The sequence below is a fragment of the Carassius gibelio genome, chromosome A21, assembly GCF_023724105.1.
Source record: "Carassius gibelio isolate Cgi1373 ecotype wild population from Czech Republic chromosome A21, carGib1.2-hapl.c, whole genome shotgun sequence".
Taxonomy (NCBI): Eukaryota; Metazoa; Chordata; class Actinopteri; order Cypriniformes; family Cyprinidae; genus Carassius; species Carassius gibelio.
In genome coordinates, this window is record NC_068391.1 from 5,782,646 (window position 1) to 5,809,335 (window position 26,690).

Sequence of the window (26,690 nt, forward strand, 5' to 3'; positions counted from 1 at the left end):
TCTAAGAACACTTTAATTGACATGTTAAACAATATGCTGTTACTATTGCGAGCTGCAACAACAAATGTATAATATAAAGTAAAATTTTAAATATGTATTTTGGCTTGAAAAAAAAGATAATATTGTTGCATAATAAAATGATTTATAATTTACATAAAAAAATATACATTACATAAAAACAGATCACACATAAAGGGCTTTCTGCCCCCCCCCCCCCTCCAAAGTTGTCATAATTATGCTGTGAAAAAAAAAAAATATATATATATATATATATATATATAATAAAATAAATAAATTCCATAAGGACACAATAAATTGACAATAACAATAAATAGTAAAATTTGTTTATTTTAAATAACTTTCTATTCATTAAATAATCATGTCCAAACCCCACCCTCAAATATACATGTGTGTGATATGTATGTTTGTGTATATATGTGTGTGTGTGTGTGTGTGTGTGTGTGTGTGTGTATGTATGTATGTATGTATGTATGCATGCATGCATGCATGCTATATATATATACACACAGAGAGAGAGAAAGAGAGAGAGAGAATCAGTCCCTTATTTGACGATTATTTGAAGATTTTAGAGATGATTTAGGCTTGCAATGTTTAAGCATATAAAAGCATAAAAAAAAATCAACATTGAAGATAAATCGACACAGCCTTGAACTACATTACAAAGATGGTTGCCAGATTTCACCTGGTTAGCTGTGCCTGCAGCGTTGAAACGGTTCAAATCAACAGAACATGTAAAACTGCATATCTGTAAAAACAAAACCACCAACAATAAAGGAAAATTATCAGTCCTCTTGTTTGCTTTTTCCTCGACTTCGGACAATCCAGTAAATGACCGAACACACTTTATCTCAACCTTCAGCTTAAACTGAAACCTAGAACAGACATGTATTTACAAATCCGTTTGCCAACAGATACAGAAGTAGAATTATCATGAATGTGTTTATCTTAAAATCAATAAATCCAAACCCATCTGATCTAGTTTTTAAGCTTTATTTAGTTGATATTCTGTAATTTACCGTATTTTCCGGACTAGAAGTCGCACTTTTTTTTCATAGTTTGGCTGGTCCTGCGACTTATAGTCAGGTACGACTTATCAAAATTAATTTGAAATGAACCAAGAGAAATGAACCAATAGAAAACATTACCGTCTCCAGCCGCGAGAGGGCGCTCTATGCTGCTCAGTTCTCCTGTAGTCTACACTGAAGACATAGAGCGCCCTCTCGCGGCTGTAGACGGTAATGTTTTCTCTTGGTTCTTGGTTCTAAATAATGCGACTTATAGTCCAGTGCGACTTATATATGTTTTTTCCTCATCATGACGTATTTTTGGACTGATGCGACTTATACTCAGGTGCGACTTATAGTCCGAAAAATACGGTATGTTTGTGTAAGATAATGAAGTGTTTCTAGTGTCAACTAGCCAAACATTTCAAGACTCTTCGGATAAACCAGTAATACGACAGCACACCTAAATTCCATTTATGAGTTTATTTTGAATGAAGTTATACGAATCGCAAGGTCTTGTGGTGAACAGGAACCAGACAGTAAATGTTCCTCATCAATAAAAAAAGAACTGTCCCCACAAAATAGGAAGGGTCATTTATAACAATAATCATAATATTATCACAAACCTAGTGAGCCACGCCGGCCGAAAAGTATGAGTGTTCTCTTTTCTAAAAGACTGGAAAAAAGAACAGAAAAAGAACCAGTTTGAAGTCTTAGTCCAGGCGGAGCTCGTTCCTACAGAGCTGATCCAGATTCACACTGAAGAACCAGACTGACTCCAGATCAGCTGTAGGGCCGAGCTGTGATCTGATATGTTAGCAGCAAGCTGATTATAAACGGGCGATATTGCACCAAGGAACTGAGCGCTTTTAAAAGAACATAACAGATAATCAGATTCAAGTTCACAAAAAAACTAAAACAAACAAACAGGTGACATGACCCTAGGGTGATCAATGAAGTGGCCTTTTAGGTACAGTGGTGTTAGAAGAAACAAGACAAAGAAATTAAGACCGAAAGAAAGAAAGTTTTCATCCTGAAAGTCTACAAGACTTTTTCAGTGTTGAATCACAGCGCTTTTAAGACAGCTTCACTCTGTCGCTCTTTAATACTTCAAACAGATTTAACATGTACAGTAAAAGTCCAATCACGTCTTTCCCCAAACAAACTCATTTACAGCATTATGAACAGGTATAATCATAATACAGATAAAAACGATACTTATTACAATTGAAGAAAACCCTCTCAGACTAACTCATCTACATGTCCGATGCATGTTGACTTTTCAATCTTTGCTCTCAACCAAGAAGGAGAATAGATTTACAATTACTACGTAATCATATCTAAACAAAATATACATGTTCATGCCAGTTTTCATAGCAATACAATAATCGTGTTAATAATTTTTTTTTTATTGTCTTTTTTGTTTTTTACCCACAATGATATGGATGTTAAATTGAATAAAGACAGGCCACTGATGCATTTCCGATAACATTGTTTAAAACAGTAAACCACATTGTTGGTACAAATATCTGTTTCCTCTGTAAGAATGATAACATTATCAGAATAACAGCGATAATAATAAACTATTAAAAACAATTCCTGTTTCTAGATAAAAAAATAATCCTCGATGAAGGAAGTAAGGAAGGGGGAACTTGGCATACTTTGCGGGATAAGGGAGGAAGAGGATACACCCTTCATCCTGGCTGTGATTCCTAAGGTTATCTGGTGTAAGTAAGACCTGATAAGAGAGTTAATCGTTGCCTCTCCACTGAACTTATATTATGTTTGTGAAATTAACACAGAAATGGGATTTTTTTTAATGCTGTGTCAAGGCCACGCCCACTCTGAAGCCACACCCCAATACTGACATTCCTTATTTCCCATCAGTATAAAAGTTACCACGGCCTCAGAGTTGGATTTTAAAATGAAACGTGTTAGGAGAGAGCATGATTTGTGGCATACTGCAGGGTTGTTTGGCATTCAAACGGGTTCACTGCCAATGCTGTTTCAGCTAGACAGATCACATGCATATACTGTGCTGACGTCACACACCTGCAACCACTGGGATCCGGCTGTACAATGGCAACTCGAGAGTGTGTATATGTAGATATAGACGTGAGTGTGTGAGTGTTGTACATGTCTTTGCTCGTCGATTGCATTAGGAGATCGTGTGGATGTAAAGGGATTTCTTTAGTCGACCCCCTCGAAGCCTTGAGCGTTTTCCACCGCCATCAGAAGCTTCTCTCGCAGGTCTTCAAACGTCTCGTACGTCGGGAGGTCCAGACGATTAAAGCTGCAATGGGAGAAAACGTTATCATTGAGCTCAATTAGATGCAAAAACTATTGTTTTTAAATTAGAAGAGAGTGATGTCTTTTCCAAATATTCCCAACATTTTTTGGTATCGGTATTTTGGTATTTTTCGGTATTTTGGTATTTTCCCCCAATACTTAAGTAAAAGTAAATAAAATTAAAACAATTCTCTGGGAGGTGAAGGGATCATTTGTGACCCAGGACCACAAAACCACCCATACGGGTCAATTTTTTGAACTTGAAATTTCAGTCAAAATCAATAATTATGACCCATACAATGTTTTTTTTTGGCTATTGTTAGAAATATAACCCAGCGACTTAAGACTGGTTTTGTGGTCCAGGGTCACATATATAGATGTGTCTGAGTAAATAAGCGGTCAAATCCCTTAAGATCTTACCATGTGTGAGCACGAGGGAGTTTGTCAGGTGTCCCCCACTGCTCGATAGTAAACAACTGCGGCCCATTGGAGCCTGCAAAAGATCACGTGACTCGTCAAGGACCAATTAGGATTGGAGCCATAAATTCATTATACAAGTCTCAAAGGGAAAAATGACAAACATGTTAAATCGGCAAGAGAAATGATAGTACAATTCTACTGCAACACCAAACATACGTAGATTTACAAAATACCACACACGTATGTATTGTATTATATCGTATAATATTTGTATTGTATGTGGCACAGTAGAGCATTAATTTACCGTAGAGTTCAGCAAAGCCGTTCATTGGCACTCTGGATGTTCCAGTGACAAACTGCAAAAGTCGGATCCGCTTTTCTGCATCCATTAACAACACGGCCTGAGCAGAGAAGGAGAGAAACATAGTTAATACCAATAACTTTCATCTGTTTATACTAGCAGTAAGGAAAAGAGTTCTCAAAACAACCATGTAAGGGAACAAGGTAGTTTTTAAGGTAGTTTTTCCCTCAAAGTAAATACCCTTAGAATTCCATTCAAATAAGCATCAGTAGAAAAACTCCACTTAATGTTCAAGTTGACTGCATTTAGATGTGGTTGCTTGACTGGTAAAAAATATTCATATTCTATATCTAACTGTATAAAAAAAATTATGTTGAATTCTGTATGACTTTTTTTTTTAGTGTCTGGCTTTTTTTGCCTAAATTTATTCACAGAAACATTTGTGAAAGCACATGAACAAGCTGGGCCGCTCAACATGTTGGAGCCAGGGGTCAAAGTTTGGCCAGTAAGACCCTGCTAGCAGATGCCATAACTACACAATTCTGTGGGAGGTAAGAAAAATCTTTCTCCATGGACTGTTATTCAAAAATTAGTTTGCCAGCTCAGCAACTGCGGTTAAAAAAAAATATGAATGTGGCTCTAGACGTTACAAACATCCTTGGATGTGCAGCTCTGATCTGACAGATTTAGAAGAAATTAAGTTGCTGGGGTGTATTTGTAGCAATAGCCAAAAATACATTGTATGGGTCAAAATGATTGATTTTTCTTTAATGCCAAAAATCATTAGGATATTAAGTAAAGATCATGTTCCATGTATAGGTAAAGATGAAGATTGCCTACTGTATATATATATATATATATATATATATATATATATATATATATATATATATATATAAAAATTGATTCATAATATGCACTGCTAAGAACTTCATCTGCACAACTTTAAAGGTGATTTTCTCAATATTTTGATTTTTTTTTTGCACCCTCAGATTCCAGATTTTCAAATAGTTGTATCTCTGCCAATTATTGTCCCATCCTAACAAACCATACATCAATGGAAAGCTTTATTTATTCAGCTTTCAGATGATGTATAAATCTCAATTTCGGAAATTGATCCATATGACTGGTTTTGTGGTCCTGGGTCACATATAACACATCTGCTGCATATATGCATTGGACAGTAAATCTGTATGTATGTTTGTGTGTTAGTGTGTGTGTGTAGAATGAGCAAGTCTGGCTCCAGACTGCTGATAAGAAGTTCATAATGCACTCCGTGACTCTTTCATCAGAGTAAACACTCGATGAGCCTCACATCAAACAGACTTTGATCGGTAACTGCCCACAGTGCTCTTGGCATGGGGTCAGACACACTCATGCATGCAAAAGTTCGGACACACTTGACACACTTGGTTTCTAATGATCTGTAAAATCTTTTGATGTAAAGGTTTGTTTAAACTCCTGAAATTAATTTGAAAGAAAATATGCATTCATGACTAAATAAAAATGTCTTTGCAAAACTATTTTTTTTTTTTTTTTTTATGAAATTCATTAGTTTGAGGAGATCATCCCAGGATGCAAACTTGAAGTTATTATCAAACAACTTTTATTTCATTAGTTCATTATTATCATTTGATAGTTAAGATGACTTAACTATTGTTATAAAAAAAAAGCAATAAACATGAATGAGTAGTTGTGTACAAACTTTTTGCACAAAAAACACACAGGCTACATGCTTCTCCATACCTTCCAGAACCACTGGATTACAGGGTGATTAGGACAGAAGCCATTCTTATAGACGGTGTGCTGCCTCCAGTCATTGACATCCACGTCACCCAGACCACACATCAGCAGCTGGACACCGAGAACACAGCACACACAGAACAAAATCATCTACTGCATTTCAGAAAGCATTTATATATATACACACACACACACACACATTCACATTATATATATAAATAAAGTTTAGAGTCGGTTTGATTTTTTAAATTAGTTTTTTTATGTTTTTAAAAGACATCTTTTAAATGTAATGCTCATCAAGGGTGCCTTTTCAATACAAAATAAAGACAATAATATTGTGAAACTTTATTTCAAATAATGAAGTTACATTATAAAAAATATTATTGCGTAATATACACTGCAATTCAAAAGTTTAGATCAGTAATATTTTTAATATAATTTTTTTCTCTTCTGCTCATCAAGGCTGCATTTATTTGATCAGAAAGACAGAAAAATATTGTGTGATAATAGTGTGAAATATTATTAGAATTTAAAATAATGTTTTCTGTTTAAATATACTTTAAACAATTTTCAGCAAAAATATAATTTCAGAATTTTTACTTCAGTCTTCAGTGTTATATGATCCTTCAGAAACTATTCTAATATGCTGATTTGGCACTCAATAAAAATGTCTTATTACTATCAATATTTAAAAATATAAAAGTTGTGCTGCCTAATTTTCTTGTTTTTTTTTTTGTGAAAAAATAATACATTTAACTTTTTGAAACATTTTTAAATTATTTAGTGACCCTTTTAAGTGTTCTTGCTTAATAAAAGTAATAATAAAAATAAAACAAATCTACTGACCCTTAACTTTTGAACAGTTGTTTGTATGTGTGTGAGAAGTATATATAATAACTTCTGTATATTATTGGTGTATGGTACCCCAAGAGTTTTATATAGTGCCTGTGGTGATAAAATTTTCTACAATACAATTTTCATAAACTTAAAAGTTCTTTCTAATTTTTTTTATTTGGAACAAGAAATAAGATAATTGATAAACTATAAATCAGATATTAGTACAAAAACCACTTCACACTGTAAAAATCATGCAGATGAAACATTGCAGTATAAATAGTACAGCAGTCTGTTTTTATTAGTTTATTATTATTTGCCACAATGATTGGTTTAAGTGTGGCTTTCCATCGATTATGCAAACAACAACCTGAACAGAAATGCATTGCTCTGTGCTCATATGAGAAGAGCCAATTCATTCAACCAAATACAGAAATTATTATTATTATTTTTTTTTATAATTCTACGAAGGTCTTGGACATGGATGATTCAGAAATAGTATGTGGTAAGTTGTTACCTCCAGTTCGTTCTCATCAAAAATCTTTATCAAGTCGATAGTAATAAGTTCGGTGAAGCCCTGTGAAAGAGATATGTGAAACATGATTAAACCATTGCATGTCAATAAAGCATGTTTGGCATGTAATTGTAAGGAATTAACTTCTGCTACCGCCTAGTGGCAATAGCTGGAACTACAAATAGCTTGTTATCATGTGGGGGATTTGATCATGTACCTCCAAAAAGGCGTTCATCTGTTTCTGGACCCGGTTCACAAACCGCCACTGAATCACCAGGCTATATATAAAGGTAGATAGAAATTATTTTGTTAGTATAAGATACTGTATGTATTAATTTACAAACAGAGCAAGAGAGCAACTCACTCTATGTATTCTTTTTTGTTGTCATTGGTTATAACCATCTCTGATCCGCTCGGCTTTAAATCCACCTGATATGTCTAGAAATATTAAACATTTTACAATTACATTTTCTCATTTTAAATGACTCCCACTTAGACAAAAACATACATTTAGACACATAATGGTTTTACCTGTCCAAAGTTGTCCTCATCAATTGCGAACCGCAAGTCCAGTTCTGTGGGGTCGTTTTCCAGAATCCACTTGAGAGAGTTGTAGTATTCACTGTCCTACATGACAAACAGAAATGCAAAACATGTCACACTAACTTCAAGTCACTGCCTTTAAACAACAGATTTCAATGAGAATTCTGTTTTATGAGGTTTCTGAGTTCTATCTTAAAATTGGTGTGTGTGTGTGTGTGTGTGTAACGCACCACTGACTCCATATCATTCAGTGTGATCTGTTTGCCCAGCATCATTTTATAGAACGGTCTGATGAAGAAACCTGCAAAACAAGAATGCATTTCTGTTTGTAACAGGGGAAAGCAACTACATGTCAAACCAAACCAACCAAACAATTATGAACCATAAAATAGAGAAGGTGTCACATGAAAAAGCTTCTGATCAGCTCTCAGATAACAGGCTTGTGTACCGTCTAACAGCTTTCCGTGATAAACAGCCATGCCAGCCACCCGACCGATGAACTTGAAGTATGAGAGGTGATCCTCATTACAGAGGCCAGAGTTTGAATTGATCTGAAGTGTGTAGTTATCTCTGTAGACAGACAGAAGGGAGACGTTCAACGAATGAGTGTCTAATGAGTGTACAGACCAGCTCTGGAACACAGTAAACACTTACTTACTTTCTTTCAGAGCAACAATACAGATAACCAGACAGACAAAGATGATCAAACTTGACAAAACACAAAACTAGTGCACAAACACATGGACACTTACGTGGCCGAGTACTCAAACAGCCCATAATAAGGGTTAAACATCTCCTTGGAGAGCAGGAAGAACCATTCTCTGGCCACGCCCCCATAGTCCAGGCCTTTCTCCGATTCAAACTCGATCCAGAGACGGGCCTTCAGATTGTCGGGTTTCTTCAGGGACATGATGCGTCTGTACGACTCCTCCAAGATGTTATTCCTGTGCAGCTTCATCTCAAAACGGTTCGGAATATCTGCCTGTGGGGGGAGAGAGATTCAAGGAACGTACAGATGCATCCTGGAATTCATGTTTGGATGATTAAAATCACAAAATAATAACCTGAAGCTCACGACTAGCTACATTTCAACTTAATATGAAGGCTGTAGACGACAGCACTGTAAACTAATGCGTTTCTGTCATGTGAAGAACTATTTAACTGAAAAAAAAAACACAGATTCACACGGAATAAATGAGAGTGTCTAGGAATACAGTATGTGACAGGAAAGAGCTCACTGTAATGTCTCTGAAAACGCTTCGTTTCTTACCGGCTTCTTTAACTTCTTTCTGAAGTAGTCATACTTCTGCTTGAATTCTCTGGAATATGGCACCGCCTAAGAGAAGACAAATAAATTAAAAACCAAATACAATAAAACTAAAACTCGGTCAGTTAGGGGGACTTGTACCAATGGACAATCAAGAAGGCAAACATGAGTTTAGAAATAATTAAAAATGTTTTCAAAAGAACATCAACACACACACACACGTATATATGTGTGTATATGTAACTTGATGTTTTTAAAAAGGCCTCTATTTTTCATTGTGACATAGCTTTTTTATTTTAATCTACTGTAAAAACAAGTATTTTTTATGTTTTAATACCTCTAATTTAATCAATAAAAAAAATCAATAATAATAATCATATCAAAAAATTTAATATAATACAATAAAAAATTTATACTGCAGTAATGAGGATCATTGTGAAAAATTAGAATTATTTATTATTACTACTATTAATAATAATACTAATAGTAAAACACTCTAAACTAAAAAATTAGACATTAGACATAAAAAATCTGTCATTTTGTATTTTAATGGTTAATTATATATTTTTTTCCTACTCCTGACAAATCTCCTTGTATTCTCTATGAATTTTTTTACATTTTTTAATAACAAAAAGCCACAAGTGTTATAGGAGAGCAGAGACAGAATAATAGAAAGATTGTGACAGAGGATAAAAGTACACTCACAGGTCCAGTTATGGCAGGACTCTGGAGGCGAGGGTCTTCCCACTGCGTTTTTTTGGTGTCTGAAGGAGAAAAGAGGAATTTTATAAACCTCATGTTTTCATTGCAATTTGAAACAGATTCAATTGACAGAAAACTAGCTGCACTTTTTAAAGAAAATCTTTCATTTAACAACCCTTTAATGTGGTGGTTCAACATAAATCAGTGCACACACCACTGGACCTGGCAAACACTCGAGGTCATTTGTGAATGTGTGAAGCTGACAAACAAAACAGGTGTATATCGACCACGGCAGCAAACTCAGCAGTGCTTAAACACCCCTGCGTTGTGATGGACAATGAGGGCATGTCCCAGTTTAATGATGCATGAGTAAAATGAGCTCACAACTTGTATTACCATAAACTTCTAAATAGATATTGATCACACAGCACAGAATAAAGTTACTGAGACAAAACAACAAATAGGAACTTGAGAGCCTATCTGTGAATGAAACCTGAATTACTGTTTGTGTAAAACAGAAGGCAGCTGGATTATAGTTCCCAAGAGAACACCGCAAAACTATGCTGGATTCCATCTAATCTTAAAGCAAAATAAACATTTTCAAACTCCAAAATTGAATAAAAACATCTGTCCAGTATTTTCTTCACAGTATTAAAGTATGTTTACAGGCATGCAAAGACATTCAAAATTAAATTAAAAAGGAGAGAAAAGTTTTATTGCTATAACATAAAAAAATTGTACCGTATTGTCTGGAATATAAGTCACACTTTTTTTCATAGTTTGGCTGGTCCTGCGACTTATAGTCAGGTGCGACTTATTTATCAAAATTAATTTGACATGAACCGAGAGAAATGAACCAATAGAAAACATTACCGTCTACAGCCGCGAGAGGGCGCTCCATGCTGCTCAGTTCTCCTGTAGTTTACACTGAAGACATAGAGCGCCCTCTCGTGGCTGTAGACAGTAATGTTTTCTCTTGGTTCTTGGTTCTAAATACATGAAGTGAAGTGAAGTGACATTCAGCTGGATTATATAGTCTCATTGGACTATAAGTCGCATGCGACTACATGCGACTTATAGTCCAATGAGACTTATATATGTTTTTTTCCTCATCATGACGTATTTTTGGACTGATGCGCCTTATACTCAGTAAGTTCTGACCATATAAAACCGAATGAAATTATTAATTTTTTGTTTTCTTTTAAATATATTTCAAAATTTGTTCAAATAGAAAACTGTTCTTTTAAGTGATGTGTAAACATATACATATATAAAGTATTTTAATTCTCTGTTAAAATTAATTGTTGTCAAAAGTATAAAATATTTAGAATACTTTGTAAAGGAAAATTAAAAGTAAATTTAGACTATAAAAATTTGAATGTGTTAAAATATTTTTAATAACTTAAAATGATTATTTCACCCAAAAATGAAACAAAATGAAACAAAAGAAGATATTTTGAAAAATGTTGGTAACCAACAGATGACGGTCCCCATTGACTTCCATAGTGCCCCCACCACACTATGGAAGTCAATAGGGACCGTCATCGGTTGATTACCAACATTCTTCAAAATATCTTCTTTTGTGTTCAACAGAAGAAATAAATTCATGAGGTAATGAATTCACCTGAGTAAAAGTCACTATAAAGGTTTAAATTTGTTTTCTGCTTATTCTGTCAATTAATGAGTGTCCTTACTATGGTCGATGTAAAAGGTTCTTCCGTCTGCGTGCACTCGTTCCTCCCACCCAGGCTGCGGAGATTCAGAGAGAAAGAGAGACATTAAGATCAGACGAGACCACCAGACCTGATACACCACTGATACATCAACACAACATCTGAAACGGATAATGTGATGGCAGGAAGGAACAGAAAGATATGACGATTCCTCAGTTCAGTGTGCGAGAGCTTCCACTAGCATGCAGAAGAGACCTCATTTATTCACTCTCACTCAGACAAACACACACACACACACATTCACATACTGCCCCCTCTTTTGAGAGCGGAGACCCTCGAGAGCTGCAAACCCACATTGATACCAACATCACAAGAAACTGTCAGGCCTGACAAAAATCACAGCCAGGGATACACATCCAAACAGGCCAACAATTCATAACCCACGACATCAATGAAAGCTGTCTGACGACCCACACACGGGATCCGGAGAGGGGACAAGACCTCCGTTTACGACCGAGAGACTGTGAGCCAGCACTGAAGACAAGCGCTCACGTGCTGAACGGGCATCAGCCAAAACTGGCATTGAACGAAGCACAGGATGCACACTGTGCAGAGGTGGAGGATGACGGATGGAGAAATGATAATCAACACAACCAGATACGAGATACGTGCAGGGAGAAAGATGGTGACAGACAGGAGAAATAGAGCTCAACAGACGGGTTCTGGAAGTAAAAATCCAGTTTAGGGTCGCAGTGATGTGTGTCTTTTAAAAACACACACCTACCAAGAGTTTTGCAATGGTAAAGTAATGATATATGCTAGTGTAAATTCTAGAGTCTGCGTAATTCTTGCTGGGTCACAACCCAAAACCCTATATTTTGTTGAAAATCATTCTGCCACTCATCCAGCATTTGACCCAGTCATTAATCCACGTGTTATGCAGAATGTTCTTTTGACTTTTCTTGCTGTTTATGCATTTAAAAACCTAAAAAAAAATCAGCCACTGGCAATCAGGCAGGGAAGCAGAAACTACGTAATATTAGCTATTTACCATTTTAATTAATGTAGCACTAGACCATAAAAAATAATGACAATAAAATACATTGTTTTTTTGTACCTGATTATCAAAAAATAAATAAAAAATAAAAAAATCTTTGAAACAGATGTTTTGATTTAAATTGTTGGTTTGGTTCAAAGCTTAAAACATAATATTCTGAGATTCCTATGAAGAAAATGAATACATTTCAAAAATACTTTTGAAAATAATAATAATAATACTACTACTAATACTTCTCAATATTGAACTCTATAGAGAGCTGAAAGCACTAAGAAAAAAAAAAAAACCTTACCTAAAAAAGAAATCAGAAGAAGAAGAACTGACAAAGACAGGAAGTAAAAGTGAAAGTAGGAGTAAAACAAAGGCAAAAGGAGGGACAGTCATCCATGCCAGCAATGATAATAAAGGTGGAGAGGGCGGCCAGGCTGGTGGGCAGGCAGGTAAACACACAGACAGAGAGAGGACCGACCTCCTCTGGAAGATTCTGTCACAAACAGCATCGAGCGCAGAGCGCACCATGTTCCCCCATGCCACCAAAAGAGAAATCACACACACACACACACACACACACCACCAGCTTGTGAGACAAAACTACAGTAATGCACTGGGAATCATTTATACAGAGTTATTAAAAATAAGAAAAATCATATACAAAATATATGTGTGAATGTACCAGTCGTTACTCTAAACTAGGTTAATTGAAATAAAGATAAAATAAAATATAAGCATTAGATTATACACTAAAAAACATTTAGTGTTGTTTCTTTGGCAGCTAGTTGAAATTAGTTAAAGTACTAAAATTGCTAAAAATTAAACCCAGTAATTAAAGCTAAATAGAAATATTAAATAAAAATGAATAAAATGACAAAAGCACATAACAATTACTAAATGTAAGTAAAAACTGAAAATGTAAAAATTAGAGCAATTAAAAATAGTAATAAATACTATGATAGTATATCAATTATACTTAACACTGGAATGTACTGGCAGTCAGATGAAGGAGAAAAAGTATATTCTTAGACATTTTATATAAGAGTGTGTAATAAAAAAAGCAATGTTGTGAAGTTACAGAAATGGATTTATTCGCATATATTAATGTAGTTTTAGTTCACTTGCATGTGTATGGCCTTTTCAATATTACGTGAAAACAAGCAAAAAAAATGGATGTATATTAGATTAGTCCCTGTTTGCTGGCACGCATTTCCACTGAAAACCTGAGAAAAGATGGTGTGATTACCAAACATCTCTCCTAGGTGGGGGAAAAAAAACTGAGTTTCCTCACAATCTCATCATGTGAGTCGTATATTACATCAACTCTTGCTAAAAGAAGAGTCAAAAACCAAACTGTTCTCAAACAAACATAAAAAATGATAAAAAGCTTGTGCTCACAGGAGATCATTTATGGAAAAGTATCACCAGGGATGCATTATTCCTTGGGTTCAAAAATGACATTTTTATTTGATTTTTATTTATTTATTTACTATATACACACTACACTTAAATATAAATAATATTTTAAAACATATTTTGTCTATATACAGTATAAACAGGATTAATTATTTAGAGTATTTATGGGAATATTTAGAACATTTGTGAGGTTCTTGTGATAAGACGGTCTCTGAAGTGAAATGAGGTGACAATACAAAACGTTTTGCTACATTTTGCTTCTCCTATTTGCATTTATATTGACTCAATGTGAGTAACAGTTCATGTACTGCCACATAGAGTTCAAGAAAAGAAAAAAGAAAAAAAAACAGATACACTTTGCTACCCAAGCCACAACAGCTTATCTTTAGCAAACCATATTATATCTGAATACAATCCTGCAAATTGCTGTTATTGTAAATTGTATTATGTTGCATTTCTTTATAGGTTATCAGCCAACCAGCGAGCATTGCATTAACTTGCCAATGTCAATTTTGGTGGTTCTATTTGGAATAGATTTCAGTATTGTTCTTGGGCAAATTTCATATATATATATATATATATATATATATATATATATATATATATATATATATACACACACACACACACACACACACACACACACACACACACACACACACACACACACACACACACACACACACACACACACACACACATATATATATATGTATATATATATATATATATATATATATAAATTATATATATAATTTATATATAAAAAAATTAATTCTCAGACGGCCTACTACACTGTCAAATTTAATGTAGCATAGTTCTTTTACAAAACCGCTTGAGGCCATAGTACATCAACAGAGAAATCCAGAAAACACCACAGCCATATTCCTGCTGTTGTGTCATTAGTTATGGTTTTCCCATTCAATTGTCAGACCTAATCCTATTTTTGGCTTTGCAGATTGAATTAGTTTCGCGATTCTCGTATGATATCACTGTTGCCTTCGTGAATCTGCATCGCTGTGTCACACCAAAAGGACACATGTCACACAAGGCTGTTGAAAGAGCTTTAACGCTACTCTCTTTATACTCACAGGAAGTGGGCCGAGGTCGCCAGGGTCCAGGGATGCTTTTGTTCTCATGTGAACAGGATACTTTAAGCGAGGATCTTCCTGTAAAAGAAAAAGAGGTTGACACATGCTCAGATTTTCCCTGAAGGTTTTATCCTCATTTAACAGTAAATTGCATCTGCTGTCTGCTGCCAAAATGCAGTTCTTTAGAAAAGAAGTTAGTAATACTAGAATGATTGTATTTCTTTACATCTCATGGGGAGATTATACAGTAAAAACACACAGTGAACTTTTAGTCTTCTCTGTGGACATTTCAAAACCACAAGCAGGATTTAATATAGACATACTTTGTAAACCACAATGTACTATTACATGCAATTGTGCAAAGACAATTTATTTTCAATTTACTTTAAACCTGTCCAGTTACAAAGACAAAGAGAATGCAATACATTTAACAGAGAAATGGACAAAGGTGAGTCTGTGCTGGGGGAAATTAGGGCGCTAGAGAGAAGCTGCAGTTCCTCTGTCAGACACCAGGTGGCACATTGATTCGGAGCGTATCACGTCAGCATCACCCGGGGCATCCCTCCAGCTATGGGGCACTGAAGTGTGCAATTGTGAGCAAGATTGTGTTTGTTGGCATGTGCGTATCTATGAAAGTCATTTTTCTGCCAAATACCTTTCACGCAACGTAGGCAAACATTTAACAAGATTTAAAAAATACCAGATCTACACTTCAAACATTTGAGAAAATGGCTACCACTAAATGTATTATTATTATTATTGATTATTTTTATTTTCATTATTTATTATCATTAAATTAGAAGTTTGTACTGGAGACAATACAAACTGATATACTATTATAGTTATTGTTAATGTGTAGATTTGTTTTTTTCCCATTTTCATTTCAATTTTAGTGTTTTGTGTGTGTGTGTGTGTGTGTGTGTATATATGTATATGTATATGTATATATATATATATATATATATATATATATATATATATATATATATATATAAATCATTCCATATATATATATTCTTGTATATATTATAAGAATATTCATGATTCATTACATTCATTGCATGCACAATAACATAAAATTAAATTAAATTCTCTGAAAACTCTGCAGCTGAGAGCAGACAGTGCAGGAGGATACTGTCTGACTGCTGTGAGAAAAAGCCGACCAGTCAAGCTCCAAGTCAAACTGCTGACAGTAAACAAATGCTTAGTGATGAGATATAAATAGATATTAGCAGTGATCACAGCTGCATATAAACCATGGTTATGTCAGCAAATGGAACTGCAGACCTAAAGCGCTGCCGTTCTCCAACATCTCAAAATATAGTACACCTATAACTAATATATATCATAACACTTCAAACTAGGATTACAACAGAGTCTTCCTTTACCATGCTACTAAGCATGATTTTTTTTTTATTAGGTTAAACTATATATAAATAATTTTTAAATTTATTTTAATCTTTTCATTAATTTCTTTTCATTCTGGCATTGCCCTCACCATGCACTTCACTTGGTTTGGAAGTGTTTGTCTTACCCATGTGGTGGTTCTGCTGTTGTGGTCGATGAAGAACGGCCGTCCATTCGGTGCAAGTCTCATTTCCCATCCAGGGGGCAGGAAGCTCTGGTTTACTTTATGTTGGGATTTGGGTGAGCTGTAGGGAGACGGCTGCGGGGACTGAGGGTTGGATAACGTGTCCTTTACGGCTCGCCGTATCTGGCCGTTATTGGCTCCCTGCAAAAGGAAAAAGAGCCAATGTTAATTATTTCCCTGTTATTTAGTTTTACAGCTCTTGTGTGTAATTCATTTGAATTCTGTGTAGGAAAGATTTTGCAAACTGAAAATGTTTTTTTTTTTTTAAGATTTGTAAAATGCAGTATGGGTTAATGAAGCATCACACTGTTATTTAATCCTGCTAACATTTTAATTAGTGCACAACACAGGAGGATTTCAACTCTATTTCACCTCTGAGCATCTTTCACCTCTCTCTCTTGCGCTCTCTTTTTTTCCAAAAACAAATGGTTCCCTTTCAACACTTTAGCCCTGTCCAACACTGATTATTTATTAATAAAACCCGGCATTTCTTTATGTAACCGATTAGATAAGAATATCTTCAGATGCAAATGCAGCACCTGTCGTGTGATTAGTCACAATTGCTCATCTGATGAAGGAATTCTAAGCATTCTTTCCTTCTGAAAGCTAAACCACAAAAATAAGATTAGAACAAGGAATAGGACTGTGTTCCCAGAGTACTAATAACACAGAACATGAACTACAAAGAACCAGCTCTTAACTCTGACACAGCCAATCAAAATTAAATGAAATGTAACTTAAAATGGGATGTTTTTACATTCCTTTCAAAGCATACTTCTTCACATACTTCTCAGCAACTAACCCAGCTCCTAACTTAACACTCAAAGGTTTGTGAATCCTTTTAGCCACATTATTCAAATATTCAAGCTACTGCAGCTAATGGTAGTAGAAGAAAATCAAAACAACAGATTATATATTGGTCGTGTAAGGATCTGTCACTATATATCAAGCTCTACGATACAATATCAAATACATAAATGAGAGAAAACCTCTTCTTATGCAAGGAATCGTCAAGAATTGTTTTCCCTGTACTAAGATCAAATACAAGTTACCTTTCAAAAAGTTTCATGTTTCAAGAGGCCAGAGATACTTTGGTTAAGAGATGCACTGAAACATTATTTCTCTTTAAAATACTGAGGTCAAGATATGACAGAAAGAAGCAAGGATTTTAATCAGGATCACACCAGGCAGTCCCATGCATTTTTTGTTAGCTACTATTTTTTTTTTTTTTACATGAAAGTGTGGGGCTGTAACAAGCAATATTTGCTATCAGAGAGAACACAAGACATTTATTCCCCAACATCTGCAGATTCGCCAACAGAGCTATTGTTTATTCCATTAGCAAAGGCATTCTTCACAGCGGAGGCCATTAGCTCTGGCTGAGGCCCATCATCGCAGATAAAATTGTTTGACATTTTAAAATGAATATTCTGGATTAAATTACAATTTGAGCTTTATAAACACCATATGTGTCCTGTTATCAATTATCACTGGAAATAATTTGCAATACATTTTTAAAAACGAAACAGTAAAAACAGCATGTACACAAGTCTAACGCATTACAAATAAATAACAATATAAAAATATTATTGTAATATACTATATCAAATGCATAAAATAAAATAATTTCATAACATTATGGGAAAGTTTAGTAGATATATACAGATATATTTCAGAACAATATAATATAAAATCAAAATAAGAAATATGTTAAAGATCAGACATGGATTTAGAGCAAGAGAACTGAAGGAAAATATGAAGTCATGGCTGTTTGAAAAGTTCAACTACTTTTTGGCAATAGTGACACTTTGGCGCGTTTCACAATAAGCAAACGGACAGCTTTTAGGTTTCAAGTTTTAGGTAGCGTCAACTGATACGAATGTTCAAAGCGGGGGTAGAAGCCCTTTTCTTCCATGCACACGTAAATGTTGATGAGCATATTAAAACTTCATACAAACAACAGCTGCTCAATTCAACTTTGAGAACATTTCAACAATCAGCAATAAGAACTAAACTTCTCAAAGTCTGTGGGATGATTGCAAGTACAGTACATCAAGGATTTTTTTTTCTTTTGTATAGTCAAAGTCTCATCTTATCTCAGAGGGCGTGAATAAATTTACAGTTTCTATAACGAAAAAAAAAATATATATATTCTGACAGTATATCCATAATGTGTTCATTCTTATGTAATGTCTATTTGAAAAAAAAAAAAACGTGAAAAATATAAGCAAAATGAACCGATATCAATTAATAAACAAATCAAAAAATCTAATCAAACTATTTAAATATTGCATGGTTCAAATGAATTCATTTTGTGAGACTAAAGTGACTATGGGGTGATATGGGAGTCAAAACTAGCTCTGTGTTTTGTAGGAACTTGCCTTACAAAGCAAGCAAAAATACCTTTTAGCAGACATTAAGCAAAAATATCTGACTTCATAATGCCATAGCGTGCAACTAAAGAAAACACTTCATAAAACAAAACAAGTTTGCTGGCAGCTGCAAGAGAACAAAATGATTAATGATAAGAGCACAAAACAGAAATAACCAGTTATTTTTTTATTTTACTGTGCATCGAAGTGAATTAAATTAACTTGAATTGAAAAGGTCTGGAGCAGACGGGTCATGAAATGGTTTCCTGACTGAATTGGCTTTTGGGAAATCTGACTTTCATATTAAAACTGATCCATGCACAATACAAGGGCTACAAATAATCATTTGCCTCAGCTGTTCATAGCTAAAAGAAGCCAGAGGCAGTGTGCATAGAATGTGATTCTGATTTCCCTTTTCAACCAACTGTGTGTGGATATTGTGATTATATTACTCTGCACTGTCGCGATGGAAATTAAACTGACACTTGTCTACCACCAAATGTGATGAAAAACTGACTTTGTCAGTTGCATGAATGATAAACTGAATCTCATTTACGGAAATGACACGATTCAAATCAAACACACTCAAACTGAAGGAAACATATGTCCAGACTTGAGCTTTAACAACTATTACTTCAAAAGTTTATCTAGAAGTGATCCTTTTTTCTTCAGAACTCCATGAGTCATCACATGTAATAAAATTCCTCACATTAAGTCAACAATGTCAAAATATGAGGAAAAACAAAGACTGGCATTGTTGTCACTAGGGGGAAGCAAACAAAGCAAAATATGGCAAGTACAAAACAAAACAAAACAAAAAAACAATGTTAATATATATATTTAAAAGAACTTCACAGTTAACTCTTTTCCCAAGAAATTAACACTTAATCAGCAAACAGATGAAGTAAAGACCTTTATAATGTTGACATATTATAAATATTGAATATAATGTGTAGAACATTTATAAGCTATATAACATTCTAAATTCTATTATCATGTTAATATATAAATTCAGAAGGATCATGTGATACTGAAGACTGGAGTAATGGCTGCTGAAAATTCTGATTTGCGTCACAGGCATTAATAACATTTTAAAAAATTAAAATAGAGAACAGTTATTTTAAATTGTAATAATACTTCCTTGGTGAGCATAAGATACTTTTTCAAAAACAATCAAATAAAAAATAAAAATAAACTTTACAGACCTCAAACTTTTAAATAGTAGTAGTGTAAATAATATTGGAACACTGTATAAAAGTACAAAGAATAAAAAAAATAAAGAAAAATAAATAAATAAATACTGGTTAATAACAAACAAAGTGTTTGAGATTAATCAGACGGTTAAATGTATAACTCTGTCATCATAAGAAGGATAATTAAGTTGTTCCAAACCTGTACGGGTTTCTTTCTTCTGTTGAACACAGAAGACATTTTGAAAAATGTTGGTAACCAGACAGTTGCTGGTAGCCATTGACTTCCATATTCAATGGTTACCGTCAGCGGTTTGCTTACCAGCATTCTTCAAAATGTTTTCTTTTGTGTTCAACAGAGGAAAGAAACTCCTACAGGTTTGGAACAAGTGGAAGTTGAGTAAATGATGATAGACTTTCTATTTTGGGTCAACTATCCCTTTAACAGATGGACTGGAATCAGGTGGAGGGGCAAAGTAAACAGAAAGGAGGAAGTCGGTGGATAAAATGGAGGGTAAAGCGGATGTTCTCACCTCTAGTGAGGAAGAGAGAGTGACGGTGGGGGAACTGAGGCTACGGGCTCTGCGCACTTGTGGTTCGTTTAGATGGCCGCTGGAGGAGGGAGGGGTGGAAGCGGGGGGTGTGGCAGCTGTAGCGCCTCCTGCTGCCGCAGCTGAGGTACTGGCTCCATCTTCAGGGTGCTGCTGGTCAAAGAAAAGGATGAGTTAGCTAGTCACCACATGCTCTAGTCCAAGGGCACGCCATCCCACACGGACCCTAGTTAGACTGCATTCAAGGTTTAAAAGAGGTCCAGAATAGACCAGGTGTACAATACTGTAGGAAATGAAGGCTTATTAAACTGATCAATAATTCTAAGGTTTAATTTGATTGTGGGGACAAACATGAAGGTCCGTCTGGTTTAAAAATGACTACAGAATATTTTTAAGAAGTTAAAAGTTTGTAGATCAGTTAAATAAGCCTTTTTATGTGGTCTATTATAAAAAAGAAAAGAAAAAAAGAAAAGGAAATGGAGAGAATCATACGAAGTGTGAAGAATAGAGAGTTTACTACCACAAGGACCAGAAATATAAGATAAAGATCAAGCGGAACCAGAGTGGCAATAAATAGATCGAGAAAACACACGACTGGCAAAACAAATAACACACTGTGACGGGACAAGTACACAAGAACATGGGAGCAAACAGATAAAGGCAGAACAACAGAAAGTAAATGAGACTGACACAGTTTAAAACCATCGGCCAATAAAGAAGGAGAGTCATGGAAGATACTTGGTGAAAAACAAACCGCCGTTAGCTTTAGCCAGGCTATGCTAGAATCCTGTACCTGTAGAATGGGCCGCGTCCAGGTGGTGCTACGGTTGTTGTGGTTGACGTAGTATGTTCGTCCCTTGGGGTCTCTGCGTTCCTCCCAGCCTGGCGGAAGGCCTGGTGTGGTCAAGGCGTAGGAGGCCGATGGAGACTAAACAGAGTTTAAACAGAAATTTTGAATATTCACAAAACAAAGAAGATACTTGGTGATATTAAAATCTGTATCACTAGCCGCGTTTCCACTGTTGGGCCAAAGCGGCTGTGCTAGTGTGTGCCAGGGCCGGTCGCATTTCCACCGTCACTTCGGTGCTTGATTGTGCCTCATCTGCGCTTCCTTTGGGCCAACAGCTCAGGTTTTTTGGCCCGACGAAAACCTTGGGCCAAAGTGGGCCAGCTGGGGTTGGAGGACTAGTTATGAACAAAGGCGGAGTACTCTGCGTCATTTCATAAAGCTAAAAGCTATAACACCAGCATAAAAAAAACTTTTTCAAATAAGTTAAGCTCAAAACTCACTTTCAGTCAGCAGCGAGTGTTTAAAAAAAACTTGATCCAATGTGTAGTATAATCACCATAAAAGGCAGAAATATTTATAAGCGATGCAAAAGACTACATTACCATAGTAAACATGGTAAATGAAACCCATTGAAGAAATCCGAGGTCAGCTTATTCTTTATCACAACAGCTCTTTTTTGGCCTTGGTGCTACAGGTCCGCCCGGCCCGTTTAAAGCACTGGCTCACACTGACCCGACAGTGGAAAAGCGGCTATTGTCAGTTCTGCTACAATGAATGAACCGGTTTAGATTTTATTTTAGGGTCATATCTGTATTTTGAAGCCTTGTTACATGATATGGCATCCAATATGATGAGTGTGGGAATAATATACACTTAAAACCAGAACACTGACACATTTTCACAAACACATAAGAACACCTAAGCAACACAACACCCAAAACACACTCCACACAAGGTGACATGTTTTAATAGTGTTATGGACACATTTAAAATGCATCCGATAAATATGTCTGGGTGAATTTATACATAGAGTAAAGATGGACATGCTGGGTGTCAAATGATCCCTGACAAGCTCTCAATTTATAGTCATACAAACACTCAAAAATCTGTATAAAATAAAAGAGAAAAAATATTTATGAAATGAGATGTGCCACCAATAAAGACAAAAAATACAGAATGTGGAATCTAAATATGAAATATAAAATGGTTCATAAAAAAAATTATATACATTTATATCATAATAATAAATTACATTAACTTTAAATAATAATAATTAATACTCGTATCGTACTAAAAGTGAAAATAAATCAATAAATACATTAACTCACAATATATTACAGCAATATCACATTAAAGAACTGTTGCAAAATGAAAAAAAGTGAAATGAGAGGTGCCATCCTTAAAGAACACTCATAAATAAATTGTATTTACAAAAGTAATAAAAATGTATTTATATTAATAATAATGAATAAACTTAACCACATCTAAATAAAAAAAATAAACAACCAAAAACAAAAGGAGAGCAGAAATGTACAACATGTGGACATTACCATGGTGTCCTCAACGCCTGTGACCGTTTGTGCTCTTGTTCGTCGGGTCTGGGAGCTCTGCTGGGCAATAACAGCTGCTTTTAGATGGGGCAGGCAATCGCCCTGTTTTGGGCCAGTGGGAGAGGGGAAATGAGGGCAAATGGAAGGACAGGGTCAGCCAGAAAGCGGAACGACGAGTAGATGGGGAAGTGATTTTAGGGTGGTTCTTGTTATTTTAGGTGATTTTGTGAGAGGTGCCCTGCAGAGTGATGTAAGGATTCAGCAACCCCCCCAAAAAATCAGTGTAACGAGATGTGATTACATGAACTATAGGGAGTGTATTTAATTTGAAATCAGTGCTGGAATTGAGAACAAATTGAGATTTGATTAAAGAGTGATAGGAGAGTGAAAGAAATACCCAGGTGCATGTTTGTGGGGGGAAAAAGAATCATTCATTTGCAATTAAGGGATGATTAGTGTCAACATTTTGTTTTTGTCTTAAGATGATAAAAAAATCAGGACAGGATTTTCATTTTGTGTGAACCATTCTTTTAATATAATTCATACAATGGTAACGGACGTTTGTTAAAATGAAGCCTAACTAAAAACTAAACAATAAATGAATTCTTAATATATACTCATGTGCTTACCAAGTCTGCATTTATATGTAAAAAAAAAAAAAAAAAACAGAAATATTGAAATATTATTGCATTGCAAAATTGCATAACTGTTTCTTATTTTAATATCTTTTAATACATTATTTATACCTGTGAAGGCAAAGCTAAATTTTCATCAGTCATTACTCCAGTCTTCATTGTTTTATTTTTTTTCCATTATTTTAATATGTGCTAATAATTTCAAATATTACTGTTTTTACTGTATTTTTGGTGGCTTCCATAAGCGCAGTAATAATAATGACTGTAACTGAGACTGTCCTGACATTACACTGTGTCCACAATGACATATCTAAAAGGTTTTCAGGAATCATCCAAAGAAGTAGCTTCCTTCAGCAGTTCAAACTGACTCAAACTTGCCCACAGACTCACCGACTATAAAAACCGAGGAAACAACATCTGGGAAAATATCCGACTGGCACTCAGTGTTTCACATCTCAAATATTGAACGAGTCACCAACCGATCATCCTCTTGTGAGAAAGTAGACGTGATGCAGAAAGGACATGGAATGGGTCGCTATTTCAAGCGGATTCAGGCGGATGAGGAAAAGCATTTTTATTTCCAGTGAAAGGGAAATGTTACTTCAAAGTTCAGGACTGTAATCACTTTCACTGTATTTTTGATCAAGTAAAAATACAGCTTTAGCTAGCATTAAAAATAAAAGATATTAGGGACCCCAAACATTTGAACAGCAGTTTAAAGTCTGCCTTTTCTTATAGTATGGTTTCAGATGACATGGAATATAGAGCATGACAGGTCCTGCTCACAATATGTTGTTGTATGAAGAGTACCAGCACAAACATTCATAAATTCATAATTTGTTCTCTACGGAAGACAGAAACTCCATCAGGTTTGGAATGGCATTAGGATGAGTAAATTATAACAATTATGGGTGAACTATTCCAAAGTCATGTGGTTCTGAAACCTTGTTAGTAAAACTACTATTCATGTAAACAAAGCTCTACAAACAACCGAATCACAGAGGGCTTACAGAAGCAAATCCAATTTGTGCAGTGTGCATCACATTTGCTTTATGCCTTTATAAGGTTTAACAACTGATCTTAATCCACAGCACAAGGTTATTGGAGCTATCCTGCTGCCAGATCTTATCTGGGAAATTCCCAGCATGCATTGCATCTAAATGCCACGATACAATAATGAAATGGACACCAAAACTTTCAAGGAACTAACCCAACCTCGTGACCCATCCACAAACCTCATTTCGAACAGATTTATCACACACCGTAGCAGACAGGGTCATCAGACTGTGCCACGCATTAAAACAATCTGCGAGAACTTTGCAGAAAATAAATACAAAAACGTTTCAAAGCTGGGAATCATGGCATTTAAGCACAATTGCTTCAAAGATGCGGTGCACGTTGTTTCTGTGCGTTGGGAGCAGGTTACACGATGACCTCATCCACATTGGTAATGTAATTTTACCTAATGTGGCTTATCTGCTGTAAAACATGCGGTTCATTTAAAGAGACAGCACACTATTTACCACTCAATACGTTTTGCTTGTGCATCTTAAAGCGTGACACAAACTTCATTCTTGTTGCTTGCAAAACAGAGAAATTATTTTGGCAAGCTGTCTCTTAAAAACTGAAAATGCCCCCATGCAGCGACGGTTACGAGGCAGCTCTTAAATAGAATGAAGCACTTCCTTACAAACATTACTGAACAAGCTGCACTGTAAAATGATCAATTGGTAGAACTCCCACAGTCACATTATCACCATGGAAACACGTCAACTTATCTCATCCGATGACATCATAATCACCACTACAGCCTCAATAAATCAATCCTACTTGCATAATAATATCTCATGAGTCACTATGAATTATCATTTGACATACGCACACAAAAACTACACAAACACATAGACAGGTGCTATATTTCTAAACAAACAATAGATGTAATTTTTTACATTTTCATAATATAATGTTTAACAGATCAGTCAAATATTAATATATATATATATATATATATATATATATATATACATATATATATATATATATATACATATATATATATATATATATATATATATATATATATATATATATATATATCAAAGTTTCATGATATTTCTAACTACCTGTTTATGTGCATTAAATGATCTGTCAAGCATTATGTTTGGTTTATTATTTTGTTTTTGATTCTTATTCAACAGATATAGTAGAAAGAGGACGGATGTTCAAATAAACAAAGTTTATTTATTCGTAACCCATTTTATACCACAATTAATAAATTAATTTACAATACAACCATGAATGGGTTTCAACTTCATGTTGACTTTAAAGCATTGCATAAAGTGTTACCGAAGATTCCTATTGTCGCATTCACAGCATTCAGCGTTCCCTTAGATGTTCATTAGAGACAATAAAATCATTTGGAAATCAGGTGAACATTGGAATGTGTTAAGGAGTTTAAAGCTTTTTTAAAGATTTGACACTGAGAGAGTGAAAATTTTTTTTATGATACTGAGAATGAGTGAGTGAAAAAAACACCACATGCAGAGTGAAGGAGAGGGGAGGAGGAGAAAAGAAGATTTACCGTTGGTGTGGGAGCTTGAGCTTGATCACTGACTCCATCAGTCATACTAGAGGAGCGTAGACGAGAGGAAAGAGGACTCTGCTGGAGCGAGAGAAAGAGATAAAAAGGCATTAGGCATGGTTATAAATAAATAAAGGCATAAATATCGAACATCTTTCGGAGTGGTCATTTTCTAAGTGGTCCTCTGAACAGCACAGGCTCTGAATTCAGAGTTATTCTGAGTTATTAAAAACAGAAATCAAGCAAACAAAAATCTTTGCTTGGCTGAATCTGTACTATAATAAATCTGTAAATTATATTTATTTGAAATAATTTATTTCTTAATTTAAATAATATAATAATTAATAATATGCATGGTTTGTTTAGATGGGATGATGTGATTAAAGTTTAGTAGTGCACAAAGCTAACATAAAAAATAAAACACAAATTTTATATGTAATGTTACTTAATTTAATGACTTAATATTTAATGCAATTTTTTTACAACCTCTGCTTTCAAGGTTTTATTTTTATTCAAAAGAGGTCAGTAGTGTCCAAATCCATCTGAATTTATCTGAACTCACAT

At 34.8% G+C, this 26,690-nt stretch overlaps 1 protein-coding gene across 17 annotated transcripts in view; it reads right to left on the bottom strand.

The window, feature by feature from the left end:
- Nucleotides 1-1,493: 1,493 nt before the first annotated feature.
- The window catches only part of LOC127941599 (E3 ubiquitin-protein ligase NEDD4-like), a 70,138-nt gene continuing 44,941 nt past the window's right edge, over nucleotides 1,494-26,690 (bottom strand). For 4 of the 17 annotated variants that reach the window (XM_052536840.1, XM_052536838.1, XM_052536828.1 and 1 more), the window contains 20 exons: nucleotides 26,127-26,207; nucleotides 22,911-23,012; nucleotides 21,364-21,498; nucleotides 20,553-20,723; nucleotides 16,401-16,598; nucleotides 14,867-14,944; nucleotides 11,333-11,387; nucleotides 9,642-9,700; nucleotides 8,940-9,005; nucleotides 8,422-8,651; nucleotides 8,118-8,239; nucleotides 7,900-7,970; nucleotides 7,658-7,753; nucleotides 7,491-7,564; nucleotides 7,344-7,404; nucleotides 7,130-7,189; nucleotides 5,782-5,889; nucleotides 4,039-4,135; nucleotides 3,735-3,807; nucleotides 1,494-3,318 (listed from right to left, as the gene is read on the bottom strand). In XM_052536840.1, the coding sequence (XP_052392800.1) occupies nucleotides 3,216-3,318; nucleotides 3,735-3,807; nucleotides 4,039-4,135; nucleotides 5,782-5,889; nucleotides 7,130-7,189; nucleotides 7,344-7,404; nucleotides 7,491-7,564; nucleotides 7,658-7,753; nucleotides 7,900-7,970; nucleotides 8,118-8,239; nucleotides 8,422-8,651; nucleotides 8,940-9,005; nucleotides 9,642-9,700; nucleotides 11,333-11,387; nucleotides 14,867-14,944; nucleotides 16,401-16,598; nucleotides 20,553-20,723; nucleotides 21,364-21,498; nucleotides 22,911-23,012; nucleotides 26,127-26,207 (2,040 nt within the window). In that variant the 3' untranslated portion in view covers nucleotides 1,494-3,215. The remainder of the gene's footprint in view (nucleotides 3,319-3,734; nucleotides 3,808-4,038; nucleotides 4,136-5,781; nucleotides 5,890-7,129; nucleotides 7,190-7,343; nucleotides 7,405-7,490; nucleotides 7,565-7,657; nucleotides 7,754-7,899; nucleotides 7,971-8,117; nucleotides 8,240-8,421; nucleotides 8,652-8,939; nucleotides 9,006-9,641; nucleotides 9,701-11,332; nucleotides 11,388-14,866; nucleotides 14,945-16,400; nucleotides 16,599-20,552; nucleotides 20,724-21,363; nucleotides 21,499-22,910; nucleotides 23,013-26,126; nucleotides 26,208-26,690) is intronic. The other 13 variants (XM_052536839.1, XM_052536842.1, XM_052536832.1 and 10 more) reach the window with 9 other exon arrangements.